At 51.3% G+C, this 25,272-nt stretch overlaps 7 protein-coding genes across 8 annotated transcripts; 5 read left to right on the forward strand and 2 right to left on the reverse strand.

Annotated features, from left to right (window-relative positions):
• Positions 1–93: 93 nt before the first annotated feature.
• Positions 94–3,654, forward strand: L3040_003608 (uncharacterized protein; the record flags this gene model as incomplete). The annotated part of the gene is made up of 6 exons (XM_007297225.1): positions 94–276; positions 334–553; positions 608–783; positions 843–1,274; positions 1,323–3,394; positions 3,447–3,654. 6 exons carry the CDS (start codon positions 94–96, stop codon positions 3,652–3,654), a joined length of 3,291 nt encoding a protein of 1,096 aa, XP_007297287.1.
• A 1,416-nt stretch (positions 3,655–5,070) lies between these two features.
• Positions 5,071–8,580, forward strand: L3040_003609 (uncharacterized protein; the record flags this gene model as incomplete). The annotated part of the gene is made up of 2 exons (XM_066156480.1): positions 5,071–7,815; positions 8,263–8,580. 2 exons carry the CDS (start codon positions 5,071–5,073, stop codon positions 8,578–8,580), a joined length of 3,063 nt encoding a protein of 1,020 aa, XP_066012064.1.
• Positions 8,581–10,151: 1,571 nt separating this feature from the next.
• L3040_003610 (uncharacterized protein) lies at positions 10,152–10,968 on the reverse strand (the record flags this gene model as incomplete). The annotated part of the gene is made up of 3 exons (XM_007297227.1): positions 10,152–10,367; positions 10,537–10,700; positions 10,776–10,968. The coding sequence occupies 3 exons, from the start codon at positions 10,966–10,968 to the stop codon at positions 10,152–10,154; spliced, it is 573 nt and encodes a 190-aa protein (XP_007297289.1).
• Positions 10,969–12,456: 1,488 nt separating this feature from the next.
• L3040_003611 (uncharacterized protein) lies at positions 12,457–14,357 on the forward strand (the record flags this gene model as incomplete). Of its 2 annotated transcripts, none has more annotated exons than XM_007297228.2 (5): positions 12,457–12,550; positions 12,608–13,311; positions 13,388–13,920; positions 14,032–14,129; positions 14,182–14,357. In XM_007297228.2, the coding sequence occupies 5 exons, from the start codon at positions 12,457–12,459 to the stop codon at positions 14,355–14,357; spliced, it is 1,605 nt and encodes a 534-aa protein (XP_007297290.2). The 2 variants fall into 2 exon arrangements, with proteins under 2 accessions (XP_007297290.2, XP_066012065.1); XM_066156481.1 differs by having other exon boundaries at positions 14,175–14,248.
• Positions 14,358–16,129: 1,772 nt separating this feature from the next.
• On the reverse strand, positions 16,130–18,045 carry L3040_003612 (uncharacterized protein; the record flags this gene model as incomplete). Its single annotated transcript, XM_007297229.1, has 2 exons — positions 16,130–17,939; positions 17,987–18,045. 2 exons carry the CDS (start codon positions 18,043–18,045, stop codon positions 16,130–16,132), a joined length of 1,869 nt encoding a protein of 622 aa, XP_007297291.1.
• A 1,099-nt stretch (positions 18,046–19,144) lies between these two features.
• L3040_003613 (uncharacterized protein) lies at positions 19,145–21,241 on the forward strand (the record flags this gene model as incomplete). The annotated part of the gene is made up of 6 exons (XM_066156482.1): positions 19,145–19,703; positions 19,782–19,821; positions 19,873–20,013; positions 20,134–20,204; positions 20,258–20,346; positions 20,459–21,241. The coding sequence occupies 6 exons, from the start codon at positions 19,145–19,147 to the stop codon at positions 21,239–21,241; spliced, it is 1,683 nt and encodes a 560-aa protein (XP_066012066.1).
• A 1,323-nt stretch (positions 21,242–22,564) lies between these two features.
• On the forward strand, positions 22,565–24,743 carry L3040_003614 (uncharacterized protein; the record flags this gene model as incomplete). The annotated part of the gene is made up of 2 exons (XM_066156483.1): positions 22,565–23,149; positions 23,199–24,743. The coding sequence occupies 2 exons, from the start codon at positions 22,565–22,567 to the stop codon at positions 24,741–24,743; spliced, it is 2,130 nt and encodes a 709-aa protein (XP_066012067.1).
• Positions 24,744–25,272: the final 529 nt, after the last annotated feature.

Raw genomic sequence — 25,272 nt, forward strand, 5'->3', positions numbered from 1 at the left:
ATCAATTCTTACGCGTCGCGCCCTAACTCTACGACTTCATTTCCTTGAACGTACATACCTACCGACCTACAGAGATACGCACTACCCGTAAAGATGTCCGTCCTCCCCGCCGACGTGCATAACGAGCTAGCTCAGCTGCTTGACGCGCTGCAGTCGTCCGACAACAGCGTTCGATCTCAAGCGGAAGAGCACTTGGCCAACAACTGGACCGCCACGAAGCCCGAAATTCTGTTGATGGGCTTAGTTGAGCAAATTCAAGGCTCCAACGACCCAACGGTGCGGAACTTCCCTCTCCCTCAGTATCAGTATTGCTAACGTTTAATGCTTCCGTAGACGCGTTCCTTCGCAGCTGTGATTTTCCGGAGGATAGCCTCAAAAGCCCGCAAGCAGGATGATGGCTCCACCGTGGAAACCTTCCTTTCCTTAGATCAATCGCAGGGCTATGTGATTCGACAGAAACTCCTCGAGGCACTGGGCACGGAAACCACAAACCCCGTGAGAAATAAGATTGGAGACGCGGTTGCGGAGGTAGCTCGAGAATATTCTGATGCTAGTATGCCGTCAAAGCCATTCTACTACCTGTAAGATGAAAGCTAACGAGGCGCAGGGCAACAATGGCCGGAAATCTTAGGCGTGCTCTTTACTCTAAGCATGTCAAGCCAAGTTGGACAGAGGGAGATCGCGTACAGAATCTTCTCAGCAACCCCTGGCATTATCGAGAAACAGCACGAGGATACGGTACTCTCTGCTTTTACGAAGGGCTTCAAGGACGAAGATATCCAGGTGGGTCATTTCTGGCTTATTTTTCTTTTAGCACAAGTTTCATATCTGATAACGAGCAGGTCCGTCTGCCAGCAATGGAGGCTTTCTCCTCGTTCTTCAGAAGTATCAACAAAAAATCTCAGCAAAAGTACTACGCCCTTATCCCCGACGTCTTGAACATCCTCCCCCCTCTAAAGGAAAAGCAAGAGTCGGAGGATTTGACCAGAGCCCTGGTTTCACTTATTGAACTTGCGGAAGTTGCACCCAAGATGTTCCGACTCCAATTCCGCAACGTGGTCGCTTTCAGCATCTCAGTGATCCAGGACAAGGAGCTCACAGACCAGGCACGTCAGAATGCGCTCGAGCTGATGGCCACATTCGCGGATTATGCTCCAGGAATGGTCAAGAAAGATGAGACTTACGTCAACGATATGATCACCCAATGTTTGAGCTTGATGACAGATATTGGTGCGGATGATGATGATGCAGCGGAGTGGTGCGCTTCTGACGATGTAAGTCGTGACGCATATTTCAACGGTCGGTTTACTAACTTGGCATAGATGGACCCTGAGGAAAGTGACCTCAACCATGTCGCTGGAGAACAATGCTTGGATAGGTTGGCGAACAAGCTTGGCGGCCAGACTATCCTCGCACCCACCTTCAGCTGGCTCCCGAGAATGACGAACTCTGATGCCTGGAGAGACCGACATGCAGCACTCATGGCCATTTCAGCTATCTCTGAGGGCTGCAGAGACTTGATGATTGGTGAACTCAACCAAGTTTTGGAGCTTGTGGTTCCTGCCTTGAGAGACCCACATCCACGAGTACGATGGGCTGGCTGCAATGCTCTGGGCCAGATGAGTACCGATTTCGCTAGCACCATGCAGGAGAAATATCATCAAATTGTATTACCAGCCATTGCTCTTGCCATGGATTCTCCGGAGCCCCGCGTCCAATCCCATGCCGCTGCTGCATTGGTCAATTTCTGCGAAGAGGCTGAGAAGAGCATCCTGGAGCCATATCTCGATGACCTGCTCACCCATCTTTTCGCGCTACTCCAAAGCCCGACACGCTACCTCCAGGAGCAGGCACTCTCAACTATTGCCACAATTGCCGACTCGGCTGAAGCAACATTCTCTAAATACTACGACACCCTCATGCCACTTCTATTCCAGGTCTTGCAACAGGAGAATACTAAGGAACTCCGTCTTCTTAGAGCGAAGGCAATGGAGTGCGCCACCCTTATCGCCCTCGCTGTTGGCAAGGAAAGACTTGGGAATGATGCTATGAATCTTGTACAAACCTTGGCAGCGATCCAGCAAGGAATCACAGACACTGATGATCCTCAAGCGCAGTATCTTATGCACTGCTGGGGACGTATGTGTAGAGTTCTGGGTGCGGAATTCTTGCCATTTTTGCCAAGTGTTATGCCACCACTTCTGGAGCTGGCTAGCGCGAAAGCTGACATTCAGCTTCTGGATGATGAAGAGCAGGTAGAGAATATCCAAAACGAGGACGGTTGGGAGCTCGTCCCGCTTAAAGGCAAGGTTATCGGCATTAAGACAAGCACTCTCGACGATAAGAATATGGCCATCGAACTGTTGGTTGTATATGCTCAAGTTCTTGACGGTGCATTTGCTCCTTATGTCCCTGAGGTTATGGAGAAGATTGCATTGCCTGGGCTGGCTTTCTTCTTCCACGACCCTGTCCGTGTAAACTCCGCCAAGTGTGTCCCACAGCTCCTGAATTCGTTCAAGAAGCATTTCGGAAGCCCATCGAATGAGTTGACGGGTCTTTGGGAAGGCACAATTACGAAGCTTTTGGAGGTCCTTAGCGCCGAGCCGGCTGTCGATACCCTCGCAGAGATGTACCAATGCTTTTACGAGTCTGTCGAAGTAATGGGTAAGGGCTGTCTGACCGAAAGCCACATGCAAACATTTATTGACTCCGCACATTCCGCTCTGGAGGATTACAAGGATCGTGTTGCCGCCAGAGCTGAAGAGAGAGAGGAGGGTCAACAGGAAGAAGGCGAAGAAGAATCCGAGGATATGATGTTTGCCATCGAGGATGACCAAACTCTCCTTTCTGATATGAACAAGGCTTACCACTGCATCTTCAAGAACCACGGAGTTGCATTCCTCAACGCTTGGCAGCGGCTTAACCCTACCTACGATCAGTTTCTGCGCAGCGAAGATCCTACCCAAAGACAATGGGGTCTATGTATTATGGACGATGTTCTCGAGTTTTGTGGCGAGCAGAGCTGGAATTACTCTCAGGCTATCATCAACCCACTCATCGCCGGGTGTAAAGACCTCGCCCCAGCGAACCGCCAAGCAGCTGCGTATGGTATCGGTGTCGCTGCGCACAAGGGAGGCCCTCAGTGGTCCCAGTTCCTTGTGGGCGCGGTTGAGCTTCTCTTTCAAGTGACCCAGTTCCCAAACGCTCGTGGCGACGACGACGTATATGCGACGGAGAATGCATGTGCAGCCATAGCTAAGGTTTTGCACTTCCACCCCAGGAGTTTGCCGAACCTGCAGCAGGTAATTGTGCAGTGGATCGAGACATTGCCAATCGTAAATGACGAGGAGGCCGCGCCGTTTGCGTACCGCTACCTCGGCGAGTTGATCGAACAGTAAGACACTCTCTCAACCGAATTTGTTTTCTTTCTAACCATACCTTTGTAGACAAAACCCTGCCGTTGTTACTCAAGCCGGAAAGGTCTTCATCTACATCGCTCTAGCTCTGGAGGCCGAGACTCTCCAGGGACAAAATGCACGTATGGCAGTCACAGCTGGCAAAATGCTCCTGCAGAACGCGGGTCTGGAACCAAATCAGATCCTGCTACAGCTCTCACCCGAGGCCCAGCAAACGGTTCGCGCACACTTTGGTTGATTGCATTTTCTGGGTCGGGACGGAGTTGCAGCACACCTCATGGATAGGCAAGGATAGACAAGGGAGGGAGGATATTGAAAAAGCGACGACGATAGAACGATTTGATACCACACTCGCACGGGCTACTAGTCTTTCTTTTTGTCCTTGGGGGATGGCCGGTCGGCCGTGTCACCATTTAGCATAGCGAGACTTTGAGGGAGAAGTTTGTGTTCATTGTATGGTTCGTCGGGGGACTTTCTGTTCTTTGGGGTCTTCGAATATTTGGGCAGCTAGGCCTGAGCGGGTGGAGTGCAGAAAGGCCAGTGCGTGCTTGCTGTATTACCCGAGTGGCTTGTAGAAGCTCAATGCCACAGCGTTTGTCTCTATCGCTATACGTAGTTCATCTTGTGGAGAGGATCGGTATGGTAATCTGTGGATACGATGTTTTTTTATTTACTTGCTGTCCAGCCTGGCCCGGTGTGTCTTGAATGCAATGGCGGGGTTGGTGGCCGGACGGTGTACGCAGTAAGGAGAACGAGATAAGGTTTGCCCCGTCCGGCGAATAAACAGCAATGCCATCTGGCAGGCCAACCTCGAGACGAGTCTTGAGACCAGAGAGCCTCAACCTACCTATCCTGTGTCGATCTCATCAGATCACCCCACATTCAACATTTACGGAGCATCATCACATCACTTCTCAACTTCATTTTATGACCAGTAAATAGTCACGACCCCAGCCCCAACCCGCCCAAGGCCCAGAGCAGACAGAGCAAAGCTCCCTCTCCCTCGACGCCCATGCCCGCAGAAGCTGGCCCACGACAAATATCGCCGCCGTCGCACATCTTCAACACATGAAAACCTCCCTCCGACGCTGATCTCCTCCCTCTGTATCTCCGCTAAAAGAGCATCGTGTCGACCCGACCCGACCCATCCCCAGGTCCGGCTTGGCCTGGCCTCCCGTCTGCGGATCAAACCGCTGGATCGAACAGCGCGACTTGGTGCAGCTACGACGATCTGCGATACCCGCTTCGGCCTAAACTTCCCGATAGCCTCATTGCTAAGGACGGGAACCGGAACGGGGACGGGGACGGGGACGGAGACTAAGCAGAGCCTCGACGGTCACGGACACATCTAAATCGAATTACCGGCACGGAGTCGCAAGGCGAAAGAAAATAAGAGGCGCAAATACGAACGACAGGGCATTTTGGTCCATTCCATCTATCCATGATAATTCCGCCAGCCTTGCTCTGCCACTGCCACCACCCTCATGATTCCACTCTGTCATTATAAACCATCCACGGCTCAGGCAGATTGACAGTACAGATGCTGGCTGGGACGATGGACAACTTCTTCAGCTCGCAGTATTCCCAAGAAGATTTGCAACACCGGCTTACCCAGCGGAGACGGAATGGCCCCTCACGAACGACAAGCACAACTATGGTGCCACAAGTAGGCTCACCAAACGGTAATGAGGAGATGGCAGGAATGATGCCGAACGACTCGCTGCCCGACATGATGATGCAAAATAGCAACGAGTTTCAACAGGGGCAGAGCATGCCACAGGGGTACCAGAATCAGGACATGGATCGTAGAGCGTCAATGATGGAATTCGGTGCTGGGGATGGCCCCTTGAATGGATTCCAATTCGAACCCCAAGCCACATTCCAAGAAGATTCGCGAGGCAACTTGCGGGACACACCTGGGAACGAAATGGGCATGGGAGGCGGGTACGTCAACATGAACTCTGGGATGAACATGCCAGGTCAAGAAATGGGGTTCACATCTTCTATGCACATGCAAGACTCTCTGACGATGAACAATAATTCATTTGCCGGCATGAATGGGGAAATGATGCAGAATCTGATAGCATACTCACCTATGGGCATGAATGGATTCTCTGATGAAGACTCGAACGCGATGAACATGTTCTCTCCGCAGAACTACGGGCAGCCTTTCGGAACAGGGAACATGGATACCATTCAGGGGAATTTTATGGCCTCCCCGAATATGCCTGACGGTTTATCAGCTCGCGGTCCCAGTGGGAATGCTCTCGATGGCCCGGAGAACATGACCCCGTCTGGACAAGAAGTCGTCGTGACTGAAAACGCGACCTTGAGCCCGACGAGGAACTTGAGCGTGGACCAAAATCTGGAGCAGTATGGTTCGCCCGTAAAAAACATCCCTCCAGATCTGGAGAGATCAAATCAAACTTCATCTTTTAGTGTACCGGCACCTCCCACCCCTGCATCAGCGCCGGGTGCTTCGCCCAAGATCGACGTCAAGCCGGAGCCACCCGAAACACCTATTCAATATCCAGGCATATACTCCTCGAGTGGTTTTGACATGTTGGGAGCTCTGATGAAAGTTGCGACCAGGAAGAATCCGGAAATTGATATTGGCAAGGTTGACATGTCATGTGCATTCGTGGTCTGTGATATCATGACATACGATTGCCCTATTATATACGTCTCCGACATTTTTGAGCGGTTGACTGGCTACTCCAAGCACGAAGTCATGGGTCAAAATTGCCGCTTTCTGCAATCACCAGAGGGCAAGGTGGTGGCTGGAGCACGAAGAGGATTCGTGGACAACAGTTCTGTCTATTATCTAAAGAACAGGATAGCCGAGAAAAAGGAAGCACAGCGTAGCTTGATCAACTATCGCAAAGGAGGGCAGCCTTTCACGAATCTTCTAACCATGATACCCATCACTGGCGAGGATGACAAGGAAATTAGATATATTGTGGGATTTCAGGTTGACCTGGTCGACAAGCCTGCTTCCATAGAGGCAAAGAACGCGAAAGGCATGTATACTGTCGACTACTCCCAAGGCCTACTGGAGAAATTCATATGGATTCCACCTGAAAACAATCGACAAGGTCGATACCTGGATGGTGGGCAGACGATTAGTCGGGATGATGTTAGTACTGTTTTGGGTTCGGTCAATAGCAGCACGGAGTCGGACTTGACGAAGCGCATGTGGGACAAGGTCTTGCTGGAGAACACAGATGATGTTGTCCACGTTCTCTCTCTCAAGGGTCTCTTCCTTTACTTGTCGCCATCATGCCGCAATGTTTTGGAGTACGATGCATCGGAGCTTGTTGGGACTGCCTTGTCGTCTGTGTGCCATCCTAGTGACATTGTGCCTGTTACTCGAGAGCTGAAGGACACATCGGCAGGAATGCCAGTCAACGTTGTTTTCCGCATTCGGCGCAAGAAGAGCGGCTACACGTGGTTCGAGAGCCACGGATCACTATGCGTAGAACAAGGCAAGGGTCGAAAGTGTATAATTCTTGTTGGAAGAGAGCGGCCCGTGTACGCTCTCCATCGAATTGATATTGAAGCAGCCGGAGGCATCGGCGAGAATGAGATTTGGACCAAACTGTCTACTTCGGGCATGTTCTTGTTCGTCGCGTCAAACGTGCGGACTCTGCTAGACCGTTCTCCCGATGATCTTGTGGGCACCAGTATCCAAGCGCTGATGCGTGCCGAGTCACGCGTAGAATTTGGCCGTTCGCTTGAGAGGGCAAGAACTGGCAAGCGCACGACGCACAAGCATGAGATTTTCAACAAGAGAGGCATCGTTTTGCAGGCGCAGACGACACTGTACCCAGGTGATGCGGCCGAGGGCCAGAAACCAACATTTCTCGTTGCTCAAACGCGATTATTGAAATCGTCGACACGCGCTGTGGCTCCCGCGCTTGGCTCTCATAGCTCGAAGGCGATCAGTCCGATACAAAGGATGGATCATCAGTCTGATGATGCGAGCACCCTCGTCGTCCGCTCCGCGTCAGCGACGCTTGGTGAATCGTCGTCCACCGCACCCTCGTCCAGGCTGGGGCCTCCCGTGCCAGGCCTCATCTCACAGGCTGGAGGACCGGGACTACCGATCGGCTCACAGGATCTTGCCTTGGCATCGAAAGAAAACATCTTTGACGAGCTGAAGACGACTCGCTGTACGAGTTGGCAGTTCGAACTTCGCCAAATGGAGAAGAGCAACAGACTCTTGGCCGAAGAGCTGGCATCTCTTCTATCAAGCAAGAAGAAACGCAAGAGGCGGAAGGGGAGTCACCCTCAACGCGACTGCGTTAATTGCCATACCCGTGTCACCCCTGAATGGCGGCGTGGACCTAGCGGTCAGAGGGATCTATGCAACAGTTGTGGATTGAGATGGGCCAAGCAGGTGAGTCGCAGTAATTCTGAAGCTAGTGACCCTATCCGACGTGGAATGAGCTGTTCCCAGTCAGACTCATCCACGTCGCAAAGTTGATGTATTTGACGATACACACGCCCTTGCCCTTATTGTCTTTCGCTTGCTTTTGGATGCTCAACCTTCGAACTTCGCACTTCAGATTTTTCGACAGCCGACAGGGCTTGTAAGGTTTGAAAATACGAGGCGAGATGCCGTATTGCTTTCAAAGGGTTATTGGCCATCATCTGCTTCGCCGCGTCTGTATTGGTGTCAACAAGCGCCCTGCCAACAATCACCGCCGCTTTTCTCTGCCCTATCTGTTACCCCACCGCTTAAATGTTAGCTGCGACACCTTTGTATCCCGGTCAAAATTTCATACCACCAAAGCAGATCTCATATTACCCCTGTGCACTTCGCTAACACCTCCACCCCTCACAGACCGGGCGAGTTTCCCCGCGCAACTCGGCAGCCCGAGGCGGCGGTGACGGCTCTAAGCACTCGCAGAACTCGTCGTCGCCGATCCACTCCTCGCCGCTACAGAAGGAGGTCCCGCAGTCTGGTCCCTCGAAGCCGAACCTCAACGTCGACCAGTCGACGGTGGGTGATGTGAAGGGCAGCGGGGCAGCGGTGCCGGAGGCGCTGGGTGGTCGGAGCACTATGAACAGTATGCCGATCCACGCCACGAGCCAGGGGTTCCGGGAGGGCGGGCAGAGGATGATTACCAATATTGACGAGAGAGATGAGGGGGTTACGTGAGGCGAAAGTAGGGCGTTTTGTGGTATTCCATCCTAACAGGATCTGGATCTACGAGGCCAATTATCTTGAGGTGTAGGCTTTTGGCAGCTACGCTCGTGGGATTTCAGAGAGAGAAGAAGAGATGGCAAGAACAGAGGGATGGAGTCGAGTGGGATATGAACAGAAAGAGAAGATTAGTGAGATTGCGGGAGCTCGAGTTGAGGCTGGGTTTTGGAATTTGGGACAAAGGGGTTCTGGACCGAGCTAGTGTCGGACGGGGGCGAAGTAGGAATGGATAGGTAGGTACATACATGTATACATGCATAGTATCCAGTGAAGAAACTTTTTGCTTGTGTAGCTATTTAGCCAGCTGGCGTATGAATTTTCGAGCTGTATCTAGTCTATTATAGCTCGGCCGGATTCGGGTTCCGGCATGCACGGGGATAAGTCCAGCGGGCGCTACTGAGGATGGGAGATGGGGATAAGGTGAGCTGGAGAGGGGGAAGGGATGAAGGGAAGGCTACCTATTTCAATATTTTATCTACTGAAGTTCCCCCCCGTCGTCTATAAAGATGGATGGATACCTGCTTGCTTATCTATAGACCTCCCTACTACTTATTCACGATACAGACTATTTCGTGAAAATCTGTTGCGCTATTTTTTGATTCTGGAATTGGCCGACGGACTGGTAGGGATGGATGGCACCCCGTCTTGCATGATCTATATCGGATGAAAATAAACACTGACGGTTCTGAACCGAAAATGAATTCAAGGGTGCGGGCGGTGTTACTATAGCAGCGGTCGTGGTGGTAGCGGTGGATCTCTTCCCTGGCTTTTCTCATTCTCTCTCTCTCTCTCTCTTTTTTTTGCCTTCTGGCTTTTCGGTGGAGACTTGTATCATGTCATCGCTTTGGAATAGTTAAATTGAGTTATGCAGGATGAAGGAAGGTTGCTGGTATCATCTTCTGTATCCGTGTATCTCTCTATAAGGATGAGATGGATGGTGGAGAGGGAAAGAGAGGAGAAGAGAAGGATGCGAATTTGTCTGAGCTGGCGCGGAGAAGGAAGGAGGTTCGCGGCTCGGGACGGGTGTTCGGTATTTTATTTCGTCGGGGTGGTGATGGTGTCGTGGCTAGGTATTGCGGCTTGCGGTGTGTATTAAGGTTGGCTGGTTTTCCAGGATCGGGGGTGCCCGGACCTGGTTACTTTCATGGTGGTGGGTTCCGATTATCTGTTTTGAGTGTTTGGTGCTGTGTAGGGAAGATTTATGGGCAGGAGAAGAGTTGATGCAGGCGGCGGACGGACGAACGTTGGGATTGGGATTGGGATTGAAAAGGGGAAGCGAGGCTCGGCAGGTTTAAAGAGCTAAGCGAGCCCCTGGGCTCATGGCAAAGCAAAGAAGAGCAGAGCAGTCCAGCGTGTGCGAGGCTCACTTGATAATGCACAAGCCACAGCCACCAGTCTCATCCTTCTTTAAGGTAGATTTTCGATCTTTGTGTTACATCAATCCCCAAACCGCTCAAGCTCATTTATATCCTTCCCTTCCTCTTCCCCCAAAGGCCTATTTCATCACCTGATCTTCGGACTCGGACTCAGATCCATTTCGGAACCAGCTTCACCCTCGCGCAACTCGCCGGGTAGACATCATCAGGTGCGTTGAAGCCCTTGATGAGCTGGAACAGCTGCGGCAGATTCGCGCCGTGGAACCACTCGCACGCGAGCCAGCCGCCGAACTCGGTGCTGTTAATGATGATGCCCTTCGAGCCTGGGTTTGCAAAGCCTGTGCTACCGTAGCTGATGCCGATGGACTTTGGCATGTTAGCTTCTTAGCGGGCTCCTTGGAGGGTTTTTTGGCGGAGAGGGCGGGTATCAAGGTTATGTATGGCTCCAGACTTTGGAGATGTTTTTGTTTAGGAAAGGGAAGGGGCAAGGGCAGAGCGGTAGCGGGAACAGTATCAGTCTTTAGTTTTCACATACAGTCGGTTCCCATCTTGCGTAGTTGCTATCGCCCGCACTCGCGACCAGCGAGAATGGGTATGCGTTGGCGTCGAATTGCAGCTGGGTATTGTTCAGATAGGCAGGCGTCCCGGCAACTTTGAAGACAGGGTCTGCGATTCCAGCTCCGGTGTGGTAGGCTTCAACTGAATGATGATGGATTTAGAATTGATGTGGTTTGGGGAGGCAAAAGGGGGGGCGGAGTGGGGGAGTATATGTACTTTGCTGGCCGTCATACTTTGTGAGGAGAGTGCCTTCGGTTACTACCATCGTGACGTAGAACTCGCGTGTGTTGTTCACGGTGCCGGAAACGAATGATGCGGGCCTCTTAGCAAGACTGGATATCGATGGAGCTGCGGAGGCGAGACCAGCTGCAGCTGCGTAAGCGAGAACGAAGGGGCGGAGGGAAACCATGATGTCGTTGATATTGAAAGTTTTGATATGGGACGAATTTGGGATTGTGTTTCTGGACGATGATGACACGGGGATGGGTGTATGCAGAGGGCTGTAGGTCTTTATCTTTCTCGTAGGGTGAGACTTGAATACACAATAGACATTGTCATGTCGCACCTCGCTAGTCGATCTTGTTATGATTGTTGTTATGATCTATAAGCTGCACAACCGATTCGGTGCGCATCCCTTCGTATTCTGCCAGGCCATTCTTAACACAGGTAGAAGGCACTCTCTCCGATCTCCGAGGTAAGAAGTCAGGTGCGCAGGTTCTCTCTGGACGTTTATATTCTGCATACAAACGTCCAGTTGATATTGGAGCAAGCAGCGCGTAGTGCAGTGTGACGTCGCTAGATGTGGTCAAGATCTATTTTACTACCAAACATAGCTGATTTTGCTAAGTAAGCTTGAAAGATTTCATAATCCAGTCCGGCAGCAGAAATATTCATCCGTTCCTTCTGGGGTACTGCCGTCGTCCTGTTCACTAAGGAGATATAGGATCGTCTCGGATACTAGTGGGCGACTTTACTGCTGGCGTTCATCGCTCTCGTGTGCTGCGCGATTCTAATATCTTACAATGAAAAAAAATATACCTTATCAGGCCTCAAAAACTCTGGAAAACCATAACAGAACTTGACTTTCATCTCCTTTTGAAGCTCGCTTCACAGCTACCCATATTCTATCCACGTGATCTTGTAAATCGGCGCCGTCTCGGCTAGCTGCACCCGCCGGTACCCAGTGACAGTTTTTGTTCTCCGTATTTCCAGATTGAAGGGTCCACCTGCATCTAAGCATTTTCCAAGCCGCCATGGAACATCTTTACGTTGGCAACTACTGTATCTACAGCCTTCTTATCTCCAGATTGAGGCGATTATCTGAGTGAGATCTTGAGATGAGATCTCAGATCCTGAGATGAGGTCGCAAGTGCAAGCTCTCACACAGCAGCTGGCTGCGTAAGCCAGCGACGGCAGGCTCGCCACGCAGACCCGCCATGGCTCATATTTCTGGATCTTTTCCCTTCTCTAGCCATTCAGAAGAGAGAGATAGGCTTGCTGTTCGGATCACTGGAGATTAAAGATGGGGCGTCGGGGTGGGTGCCCCGAGTTTACGGAGCGCAGGGCACGAATTGATCCCTAAAGAAAAGGAAAAGAAAGGAAAGACTAGTCTTGCGTGAGACGGTGAGACCACGTTGCTGCTTTCATCTCTTGTTTCTCTTGTTTTTCTTGGAGAAAAGCTTCTTTGGCTTGGCCGATTGCATTTGCTGTTCTTGACCATCGTCAAATTCTATTGACCCCTTTATAGGGCTTATCGCTCGCTCGCTTGCTTGCTTGTTCTCGGATGCCAATTCATATACTATGTACAAATTGCTTTTCGGCCCTGCTTTGATTGATTATCGGATCCAATAGATTCTTCCCTTGGTGTAAGGCTCGAGTGTCCTGGCGAGGATTGAAGATGAAGGGGACTCGGATCTTGGCTGCTGGAGTGGCCTCTGCTTCGTGGACGCAACTCGTGGCAGCTGGGGTGACGTTAGACATCACATCAACAGGTTCGCTCCCATTTGAAGACGCCACCTCGACATCCGTCTAACAGCAAAAAACTGCAGACTCGATAAAGTCGGCAGCTTCGACAATAGCCTACGGCATGATGAAATACTACACTGGAAACAATACTGGCGATAACCCAGGTAACCTCCCTGCGCCTTACTACTGGTGGGAAGCTGGCGCTACTTTTGGAACGATGGTCGAGTACTGGTACTATACCAACGACACCTCCTACAACCCAACCGTAACCGCTGCGATCCTCTCCCAAGTCGGCGATGACAAGGATTTCATGCCCAAGAATCAGACCAAATCGGAAGGAAACGACGATCAAGGTTTTTGGGGCATGACCGCTATGTCTGCAGCAGAAATGAATTATCCGAACCCGCCTGACACGGAACCGCAATGGCTGGCACTCGCACAGGCTGTGTTCAACGAGATGGTCGCGAGATGGGATACCAGTACGTGCGGGGGAGGAATGAGGTGGCAGATCTTTACTTTCAACTCTGGATATACGTACAAGAACTCCATTGCGAATGGATGTTTGTTCAATATCGCGGCGAGGTTGGCAAGGTATACGGGAAACCAGACGTATGCGGACTGGGCGGAGAAGACGTGGGACTGGATGGAGACGATGGGCTTAATCAGCGATGATGGGAAAGTCTACGATGGGTCCAGCGATACCGAAAACTGCACGTCGATCGACCACTTGCAGTTTTCGTACAACCACGGCATCTTCCTCTTTGGTGCTGCGGTGATGTATGAATTCGTACGTTGCCCGGTCTTCGCCGTTTGAGTTTCGGTCGCCGAAAAGAAGGGAGATTGAGAAGCTGACGCAAACACAGAAGAACCAATCGTCTGTCTGGCAGGGTCGCCTCGAAAGCCTTATCAAAAACATAGACATCTTCTTCAAAAACGGTGTGATGTTCGAGGCAGCATGCGAGACCGTCAACAACAACGCCGGAGCCTGCAACACGGACCAGCTGTCCTTCAAAGCCTACTTTTCGCGCTGGCTGGCCGCAACGGCCAAGCTCATCCCAGCCTACCACGATACCATCATGCCCCTTCTCAAGACCTCCGCCGCGGCCGCCGCGGCCCAGTGCAGCGGCGGCACCGACGGCGTCACGTGTGGCGGGCACTGGTACCTCGATTACGACGGGAACTATGGCTTGGGACAGCAGATGAGCGCGCTGAGTGTTATCCAGGCGATGCTGATCGACGAGGCGCCGCAGCTGCTCACCAACACGACGGGCGGCACGAGTCAGGGAGATGTGAATGCCGGCACTGGAGATGATGCTTCGGAAATTGTTGTCATCACGCCGGCGACGACGGCCGATAAGGCCGGGGCGGCTATCTTGACGGCGGCTGTTCTCGCGGGGTTAGTCGGGGGAGTGGGTTGTTTGGTTCTGGGGTAAGACGCGAGGGGGGGCGAGGGGGGTGGGATTTAGCATTTAATACTGTTCATTGCCGTCGGGTGGCCAAGAACCAGTGACGCCGCGGTACAACATATATGCTCCACCGATGACCACGCGGAAGAAGGCGAGCTATGTGATCCATCCCGCAATAAACGTAATGAGCCAACCACAGGTGAGGCCGTTCACCACAAACCCAATAAATGCTGACAAGAAAGAGTTGAAAGCCCGGAACTGCGGCCACCGCAGTGCGTCGATACGTCTGTTCAGGAGGAAAGCCCTGCCTACATATGATTTGGAGTGTCGCTGTGCAAGTCTCGAGATAGTCTCTAGAATAGATTATCGTGGCTTACCGTGGCGCAAGCTTACTCTCAAAGGCTCGAATCGTGAGGCTGATATCTAGCACCGCAGTTTATTGGCCACTGTGAGCGAGAGCGGCAGATGCCTGCATAAGCGAGGGCAACATCACCTAACTGGCGACCATCAAGAGTCATACATACGAGGTGCGAAGGCTCATATATGTAATTAAGATAAGCAATTCAGACTCATACAGACTCTCGACCTGTTAGTCGATCTATTGCGACGGAGCGATCCGGGCATAAAGATCCTTCACATCAGTTTGTTTACGATGTTTAGCGAGAGGGCGATGGGGGCTTGGCACTTACCTTTCACATCGTTAGTACTAAGTAATCACAGCAAAGATCAATATACCGCAGAACTACCCCCGTCCCGGATCAGCAACGTTGGAACGAAAGTGTTGCGTATCGTCGTTGGCAGTTGTGGAGTCATCCTGATCTGCCAGGGAAGAGAAGACCCTTCAACCTGCAGAAAGACGTGTACTGTCTGTCAAGACAGGTAGCGTGTATGCGAATTGCGAAGCTCTCTCACGTGCCCATCGCTTGTCGAAGATTGCCGCATAAGGCGTCCATCCTGAGTCCGCTGCAATAAATAGAGAAACTGATTCGTACTGAAAACGAGTCTGGTAGTGCTCCAGCTCGCAAAGAATGTTCGATGTCAACAGGCAGGAGCGGGTGCAAAGACAAGAGAGAGGGCTTGGTTGGAAAAACAGGGTGTTCAGGCTAGTCTAGCTTCACACATATGTAGCGCGCTTCAACGCTGAAGAACTGGAGGGGGGGGGGATGCAGTGATAATACCTGCCATGCATGATGTTGTGTCCGCGAATAACTGAAAAATAGCTTTGGAAATGTCAACAAACCCTGGCAATAGCGGCAGTTTCCAGAAATGCAGTTCTGGTAGCAGAAGCTAACCAGCTACTGCGTACATTCCCTCAGTTAAGAATAAAAGCGACCTCTTGAGCTTTTACAGCCTGGAAATGGATCGATTGAAAAAAGAGCTGTAGCAGATCAGCCTCGCTATCTTCTGCTAAGAAAAAAATCAACCATCTAAATAACATTTCACGTCAGAGCGAGGGCAGAGAGATATACAGATTCTATTTTCAACTTCCTTCCACAACGGAAACAAATCTTATGACGAGATGAGTGTGTAACGCGAACTCCACTTGGCTACGAAAGGTCCATGCCGGCGATGAGCTAATCTAAAGCACCCTGCACCTTTTTTTGTTGCACGTCGCATATTGCTCATTACTCAGCGCGCCCGCTACAAGAAAGACTTGCTGAGTCAAGAGAAGGGGCATAGAATACCAAATCCTTTGAAAAACATTTCAAATAAAAGATAAAAATAAGATCGAATTCGCTGTCGGATTCGGATGTAGCAGATCTTCACAGCCGCGAATCCCAAAAATACGGAGATCTCTCGAGAAAATCCGCATTCTGAAGAGAAGCGGTAATAGAAGTCTGCCCCAGACAGCCTCCACACGTTCCAGCCTTTGGCAAGATACGCAGGTACAGCGTGTCGTCTCGCTGAGGAGTTTGATGTCTCGCATGGAATACAGAGTTTCAAGGAATGTTCTCGCCTTGTACTCCACCTGGCCTCGCGAATATTGTGTTGCTCGGATATTCCAATAACGAAACGAAAAAGAAAAGTGAAGAAAGACAGGGAAGAGGAGGATAGAGGGCAAGAAAGAAGAGGGGAAGAATCAGCTTACCGTGCCGCAGCAAATTGGCATGTGTAGGTGGTACTTATCGTCTTCGCCCCGGGTATCATTCATACACTAGAAAACATCTCATCTGAAATCCCATGATCAAGGCCTGTCGCCTAGAAAATCATCTTCCGCGCACTTTCTCTATTCTCCATGTTTGCCAGTGCCTGCTCGATGCCCATGACGTCCAACTCACCTCCATTGGTGCGCGTCTCAGCCAAAGCAAGTCGACCAATTGACTTCTCAAAGGATGACTCGCGCGCAGGCTTTCCTGATAACAGCAGCATATATCGATGCTCGCCCAACACGAGGATGTCGGTCGAGAAGCCGGTAGAGTTGGGAGTCTTGGCAATTTGCTCGATCCCTGAACAGCGTTCGCCTAGGAGACTGATGTTCTCGATCTTGGTCATGCGAGCGCCTGCAGGGCCATTGAACAGGCTTCCCCCTCCACCAGTCTTTTGCGCATTGGCAGCCCAGTATTTGGCGAGGTTGGGAATAATGGTGTAAGTTTCTCCAAGCCAGAAAAGGACTGATTCATCGGCCACAGAACTAGGTGAAGATGACCGTACTTCGGAAACCGATATTTCCCCTCGAACTGCCCCGTTGGATCGCCCACTGAATGGGTCCGCCGACTTTCGCGTGCCTGGTGTCATAGGAACAAATTTCGAACTAGGAATTTGTGGTTGTCCAGAGGCCCGAGGCGTAACTGCTCCGTCGATATATCCTGTGAGGCTATATTGCGACTTTGATCCTCCCTTAATACCCTGACGACCAATCAGACCTTGTGGTGCACCTGGACCGACTCCTTCGATATCCCAGATAGCCCATTCTCCATCATTGAGTAGTACGATGATGGCTCTTCCACTCGATACCCACTTTGCATCAACTATAGTCTTTCTTCCAAAACCCGCGTGCAATCCATTGTGTTGAAGTGCTTCCGGGTCATTTTTGATATTTTGGAAACCGGCGTAGAGAGATAGGAGCCAGGTTCCCTGCTCCGCCACTCCAACCTCCGAGGGATCTTCGTTGGGTCTGACGAGGAGCTTGAAATCATAGATACGACAGATCCCAACAGATTCTGCGACTAGCAGGTGGCTCGCATATTGTTTGGAGATAGATGAGTTGAATGTAATGGATTTGGCTGGAGAAGACAAGCTGACCGACTGGAACGGCTCTACGCTTTTGGGGAAAGCCTTGACGGGAACCCGCCACAGAAGCAAAAGTCCGGTCAGCTCTCTCGAGTGAGAAGCAACGACTATTTGTGGATCGAAGCGTCTAGATTCTACAGTAGCCGGACCAAAGTCTGCCGTCATTGAGACGCCATCTGAGGGTTTGCGATGGCCACTGAGCAGTGTCACAGTCTCTCCCCATGTGCCGCTCCCAGCGTATGCAAGTGTGAAGTCGCTCCATAGTTCAGATCGGGCTTTGCTAGCCGGCGAGGGTGGAGTAAGAGGTAGGTTGACCAGACGAACATAATTATCGGCGCAAGATGCAGCGAACACTATCTTCTGCTTCAAAGGCTCTAAGCCTTGCCATGATGGCCCATCTGCTTTCAAAACTGTAGGAGGCAATATCGCGAGGTGGAAGACATCGGTCCCGAACCATAAGTCGAGCTCTTGCAGCACGCCGGGGTATGGCCTCGATGGGTCCAGTTCCTCCTCGTGGTCTTCGAATTCTGGCTTATCATCGAAAGCTTTCTTTTCGGGGGTCTCGTCATCATCGGAATCAAGAGATATGACACCAGAATTACTAGCACCGTTGGTCTTCTGATGATCGGGCAACGCGGTCTGCTGCGGTTTGAATTTTCTGCCACCTCTCCAAATTATCTTCACGCCATTTTCGTGCCCATACAGAATTACTGTAGACCCGTTCGCAGAAAGGAGAGGATACGCTTTTGCGGTGTGAACTCGATGAGGTAATTCGTAGCTATTATTGTTAGTCCGTTTGCTATTTGTCCTGGGGGATGATCTCACGTCAAATGAACCCCTTGAGGAGTATTCGCCATTCTAGGCTGGGAATAAACTCCTGCCATAGTATTTTCAAATGGACGGCGAATGCTGTGCAGGTCACCCAGCTATCGTAGTTTGGGTCGTGGAAGCAGATTTGTTGTATGCCGGGGTGTGGTGAGCGCGTTGTGACTTTGAAGGCGCGATTTGCCAAAATCGGACTTAAGTTCCGCCGTTCCGACCCCTGTTCGGCGACTCGCCGGCAACATTGCTCGTCTCCTTGTCATCCGCCGTTGGAAAATGGAAACAAAACAGTACAAGCGAGTGCCTAGTTGCAGAGGTATTCTTCACGTTGAACTCCTACTAGTCGGCCCGTAAGAAAGGGGACCTATAAAGCTGTCCCTCTCCCTCTCTCCCTCTTGTGGTCTCTTCCTAAGAAAGAAAAGAAAGCAAAGAAAGCAATACTCACGTGAGAGCGTACTCATTGATATCGGTACTGACCTATAATTCCGGGGTCAAGACAAGCAGTCAAGCGAGTCTAGTGCGGATATAGCGGCACCACTGTTGTCTGCGCCTCTTCATTCAGCCACCGCTTTCGCCCTAGGAGATTTTTAAATCTTCGCCAGACGCCCATTGCCAGACATACGTAGTATTCTTCTGACAGCCCAGTATCTCGAACACTTTAATCTCACTCTTGGCCCTGGTCGAATGTCTCGAAGTCAGCTTCAACACTGACAAGAGCAGCATTAGTAATACAGTACAGACCGCTTTATCAAAAGCTTATGTACCGGTATAGCCAGCCAACTTTGCCCAGGAACTCTTTCTCGTGATGCGGGTTGGCAGAATTTGTTATGACTTTTCTCTTTGGTTCTTAATCCTCACTGTCCCTTGCCATGCCCCAGCTCTAAGCATCTCTGCCTCTTGACTCTTGACTCTTGACTCTTGACTCTTGCACTCTTGCGCTCGGGAATCCCTCACCCCTACATTCTTGTGTGGGGTTACGCACTTCAACCCTACTGTACATTCTTGTGTGGGGTTACTTCCCGCATACACCAAAAGCTGGGGTGGGGTACATACACCACTCTTTCGGTGAATATTTTCGGTGTCTCTGCATCTACCTACAAATTTCGAGGTTCCGCAGTCAGCGTATGGGTACTATACGAACATCCTATCGGCATCACGGGGATGGCAGACTTCGGAGGTCCAGAGAAAGACCAAGTTCCCGAACCGTCTTCGGGATCGCATCTCACCCAGCAGCGCTCAAACGATCTGATGGAGGATCTAGAGAAAAATGTTCACACATTAGCATCCTTCCCAGCACACACCTCACATTCAAACTCATCTCACGAGTCGATAGACACGGATCCGCCATCACCCCTCGAACGCGCCTTGACAGCTACAGATCTCGCTACTGAACCCGAGCAAGAAATCTGCCAACCTCTAACTTACACCCGGACCGGAGCTTCGCTCGCCACCACTGGATCCCAAATCCCAGCTTTCGAGGTCGATTTCGCTGAGAATGATCCCGATAACCCATTGACCTGGCCCTTGTGGTACCGCAGTATGGTGATCACGGCCGTCAGTTACGGGACATGGACTGTGGTTCTGTTCAGCACGAGTTACACATCCAGTATACCTGGCATGATGGAGGAATTTGAGGTGGAAAGCAGGTTAGTAGCGACAATGGGCTTCACAACCTACCTTCTCGGAATGGGTGTGGGAGGATTGGTTTTGGCACCGATGAGTGAGATGTACGGGAGAAGGATCGTGTATAATCTCAGTCTGGCTTTTTTCTCTTTGCTTGTGTTACCATGCGCTCTAGCGCGCTCGCTCTCTGTAATTACGGTTGTTCGCTTTATGAGGTAGGATTGTGTTCGTCACAAAGAGTTATTTGTAAGCTGACTTGCGTATAGCGCCTTTGCTGGCTCTGCTATGACAGCAAATTCGCCTGGAACAGTGAACGATGTTGTGACCGAGGACCATCGTGCTCTTGCTTTCAGTATATGGAGTATTGCCCCGATGAATGGACCCGTCACGGGACCCCTCATCGGTGGGTTTGTAGCGCAATACCTAGGTTGGCGATGGACGAATTGGCTTGTGTTAATTTTGGCTGGGGCAGGATGGATTTGGTGCTCATTGATGCGAGAAACGTACGCTCCCTTAATATTGCAAAGGAAAGCAGCGAAGATGAGGAAAGAGACTGGAGATGAAAGATGGTGGTCTCGCTATGACCAAAAATTGAGTGGTAAGTTGCAAAGAGAGCCGTGAATTTTGGAACACAGCTGAATGTTTGACTAGTCTTCGAAGTTTTGAAGACCAACCTCTCGAGGCCCTTTGTGCTGGCAGTTACCGAGCCTATATTATGGTTTTGGAACGCCTATATTGGCGTAAGTAAAGTCGGTGTCTTGTGTTTGTAGAATTCCCAAACCTGCTCGCGACCAATTAGGAACTGCAAAGGCCCCCTTCCCAATCTGGAACCCTCGCTGAAAAAATCACCAGTTCATTTACGGTGTGTTATACATGTGCTTTGTAGCGTACCCAATAGTCTACACCGACCTCCGTGGCTGGTCACTAGGCATGACCGGCTTGGGATTCGTGGGCATCGGAATCGGGACCATGTTCGCAATTTGCACCGAGCCTCTGGCCCGCCGGATCGTGAACTCCCACCCGAAGGACCCCGAAACCGGGCGCGTCTACCCAGAAGCTTCAATCAGCATCGTCTGCTTCGCCTCCATCCTCTGCCCGATCGGCCAACTGTGGTTCTCCTGGACTTCCGTCCCTATCACCATCCATTGGATCTGGCCTATCCTGGCAGGAATCCCATTCGGAGCCGGCAACACTCTGGTCTTCATCTATGCCTCGAACTACATCATTGGCTCGTACGGGATATATGCTGCGTCGGCCCTCTCTGGCAATAGCATTACTAGGGCGATGGTCGGTGCGACGCTGCCTCTTGCGGGCCCGAAAATGTTTGCGGCGCTGACGCCGCAGTGGGCCGGTACCCTCTTGGGACTTGTGCAAGTGGTGATGATACCTATCCCGTTTGTATTTTACAAGTGGGGAGATCGGATCCGTGCCCGGAGTCCGCTGATCAAGCAGATGCGGGAGGACCAGGAGAGGATTGCGAGAAAGGTTGAGGTGGCTGCGACAAAGGGTAGGAAGAAGAATGTTGCTCCCACGACGGGACAGGTCTGGGTGGTTGAAGAGGAGAGGCAGGTTAATGATGAGGAAGAGGGGGGTGGTGTTAGTTGCGCTGGGGTGATAGGCGCAGAAAAGAACTGAATTCTGGTTGGAATTGGTTGAAAATACGTGTGGGATAACCTGGAGGATGGATATCTCAGAAGAATAATATGAATATATTGTCGGCCCGGATGATCTACCGGCACCTCGTCGGTAACCCGAACGTGCAGTCGTCTCGTGTCACGAGTGAGATCACATGACAATACAAGACATCACATGACAAGGCAAGGCAATTAATCAATTGCGGCGCAGATTGCTCGCTTGCTTGCTTCTCTTCAAGCATTGAGCCTTGAGGTGTCGGAACTCTAATAAAGTTCCGCAACGCGAGAGGGTTCATTGGAGTGGAAGAGCCGCATGGTTTGCATGCTAGATTGAGTAATTGCTCGCATCTCGGGGTCTGACAACTGCAATTGTTTGTCGGTGTATCACAGGCAATTTATAGCAAGCGTAGATGTGTAACTAGAGTACGTACTTTACAGGAAGTAAATGCTCCTGAGTGCTGATCTGGCAGGGGAGATGACCATATCAGCCAATCCTTCTCAGTCTTGGGCGACTGATATCTGGCGGCCAACGCTGATGCAATCAATAAATACAGCGTAATAATAGCCGACGATCCAACTGTTCTTTGTTTGGCTGGGACATAAAGGAGATTCGAACGAATGGATAGATAGGCTACGGGTGTTGGCTTGATTTTTCTCCTCAATGATAACCTCACCTTATTGCAATTCAACTTGATTTTTCTATTGAATCTGACAAATACGTAGAGCTGGTAACACCTACCCACCTCGTCACTTTCCTCACTTCATTTACCCTTTGCTTTCTTGTTGACATCGTCAATCGTGATATCGACCCCACCAGTTTGGTCTGCCGGCGCGACTGTACTTAGCATTCACTTACCTAAGCGAGTCTGAGCCCCGGATCGGCCCCAGGCTCAGCATAGAAAAGTTCGAAACGCCATCTCGTCTTTCTCACTCACTCACGCACCTCCACCTAATCCCACGGTACGGTACTCGTCAATCAATTCCTACCGGTGTAGTCAATCCTCCCAAATATCTTCTTCATTGTGTTCATTCTGGGATCCTCCAATCCGGATCTGCTCTGCTCTGCTCTGCTCTACTCTGCTCCCGCCTCACCGCGCAGCCACATCGACAGCATCACTATAAGTAACCATCAAGCATTTCCCCCCTCTTCCCAGAGACACCGCAAAACAAAACAACGCAAGAGCCATCTCGAAGTCGACCGCCTCCATCGTCCGAAACAATAAGGCCCCTCGACGACGTCGCAGACACGATTCGCACCTGTTAACACGAGAAGAAGACACCCTACAGCAAATATCACTAGATTCATCTGTGACTTTCAGTAGTCATGGCGGTTCCTACGCAATTTGCCTACCGAACACTGAAGGAGATTGGCGTCTACGATGCTGACCCGGTCTACGAGCCTTTGCCTGGTTTCCAGAAGCCCGAAGGCTCCTCCCGCTGCGCTGTCTACTCGCCCTGTGGCCGCTACTTTGCCTGGGCCTCCCCTACAGGCGTGACGGTCATTGATGCTTCGGTCGGAAGCATCATTACCACCCTACCTACGCCCAACGTCTTCGAGTTGGGTTTCTCTCCTCGAGGGTCCTACATCATCACCTGGGAACGCCCCTCCAAGGACGAGAACGGCGATGCGGTGAAGAACCTCAAGATTTGGCACACGGTCGAGAGCGTACCCGAGGGTGGGGAGAAGCAGGTCGTGGGGAGATTTGTGCAGAAGAATCAGTCGGGCTGGAACTTGCAGTACACTTTCGATGAGCGTTACTGTGCCCGCGTTGTCACCAACGAGGTCCAGTTCTACGAGAGTGGCGACCTGGGTACCGTCTGGAACAAGCTGCGTGCTGAGGGCGTTGCCGACTTTGCTGTCTCTCCTGGCAACAACTATTCGGTCGCTGTCTTCGTTCCAGAGCGCAAGGTAAGCATCAATTCAATTTTCCGAAGATTGCATCTAACAGACTCCTCAGGGCCAACCATCCGCCGTCAAAGTCTTCAACGTACCTCAATTCACCAACCCGGTTTCACAAAAGACGTTCTTCAAGGGGGATAAGGTGCAACTGAAGTGGAATCAGCTTGGTACTACTTTGATTGTTCTAGCCCAGACCGAGGTTGATAAGACGGGCAAGAGTTACTATGGAGAGACTACACTGTATGTGCTGAGCGCAAACGGTGGATTCGATTCAAGAATCACTCTGGACAAGGAGGGCCCAATCCACGATGTGTCGTGGTCACCAAACTCGAAAGAATTTGGTGTGATCTACGGATATATGCCAGCCAAGACCACAATCTTCAATTCACGAGCTGTGGCCACGCATACATTCCCACTTGGCCCGCGAAATACCATCCTGTTTTCGCCAACCGGTCGGTTTGTTTTGATTGCCGGTTTTGGAAATCTGGCTGGGCAGATGGACATCTATGATCTTGAAAAAGACTACAAGAAGATCGTCACTATCGATGGTGGATCCCCCAGTGTCTGCGAGTGGAGCCCGGACAGCAAGTACATTCTGACTGCTACCACGAGTCCCAGACTGCGTGTCGATAACGGCATTCGTCTGTGGCACGTTGGAGGTGCGATGATGTACAACCAGGATATGGTGGAGCTTTACAGCGTTGCGATGAGACCACAAAAGTTCGAGAGTCTCCCGTCTGGAGACCCCCTGCACCCGATGCCCACCCCTCATAGCTCGGCCTTGGCGTATCTTGGCACCGTCAAGACACCCTCGAAGCCAGCCGGTGCGTACCGACCACCTGGAGCACGTGGAACCTCGACCCCCTTGCACTTCAAACGTGAGGATGAGGGAGGAGCTGCTCACGTGGTCAGCAATGGCACTTCATTGGTAGGATCCAACGGATTCGGAAAGCAGAGACGGCAGGTCCCAGGTGCCGAGCCCATGGAGCCGACCCTGCCTCCCGGAGCCGCTCCTGCCAACGGAGCCGCACCTGGAGCTGCTGAGGGCGATGAGAATTTGTCCAAGGCGGCATTGAAGAATAAGAAGAAGAGAGAGGCGAAGAAAGCCAAGGACGCGGAGGCCAAGGCAGCTGGGCTTGTTCCTAGCCAGGAGGTAACACCAGCGAGCGGCGACGGCAGGAGCACAGAACGCCGAGACGGACATGAGCGCAGCCACTCCAGGAACCACTCCCGAACCCCATCTCAGCAGCGACTCCGCACTACCAACTACCAATCCAACCAAGGTAGACGGCAGTCGGGCGACGTCAGAGTCCAAAATGGTAGCGGCTTCGGCGGCGGTGCGATCCCCAACACCAATGTCAACAACTTGAGCTTGAATCTCGCCGCGTCCCGTATTCAGGATGCACCAGAGCTCTCCATCACGTCGCCTAGCGGAGGCAGCCCCAATGCCAAGAAACTGAGAGCTCTGCAGAAGAAGATTCGCGCCATTGAGGATCTTGAGATGCGCCATGCTGGTGGTGAAAAGTTAGAGGACACGCAAATGAAGAAGATCGGCACCAAGTCCGCCGTGCAAGCGGAGCTGGATGCTCTCGGAAACGAGTGATTTGTGCGATACCGAGGGCCATGAGAGGCGATAGTGAATTGCGCTGGTCTCGAAGTAGTGAAGCGAGGCTTCCTTGTTTTCTTTGGATTCCATTGGATGGATTGATGGGTGGGTGGGTTGATGGATGAATGAATGGGTATGCGTATGCACTCATGGAATTTGAGCGGGTATGAAAATGCCGGTGGATCAAGACGAGTTGCCTGATGGACGGCTCTGCTTCTATTCTGGCGTACCAACCCAGACTGGAGTGAAGCTGGTCTGGATGGATGTATAAGCTCCATGAAAGTAAGCGAAGATATTAACGACATCATTGTCTGTCGATACCTTTTTTTTTTCTTCCCTTTTAGTCGCGCTTATTTTCGCTTAATATATCTTGAAGTACTTCTTTCGTGACTTCCTTTTAAGGCATTAAAAGGATTTGAAGCTCGAACTATCCAACTCAACTTGCATAACGAGTGATTTGAGATTTTGCAAGCTCGATTAGATTGGACAGTTAAGTGTTTTGATTCAATTCGATATAGAGCGAACG

Source organism: Drepanopeziza brunnea (genome assembly GCF_022702325.1).
Source record: "Drepanopeziza brunnea f. sp. 'multigermtubi' strain 214-2 chromosome Unknown ctg5, whole genome shotgun sequence".
Taxonomy (NCBI): Eukaryota; Fungi; Ascomycota; class Leotiomycetes; order Helotiales; family Drepanopezizaceae; genus Drepanopeziza; species Drepanopeziza brunnea.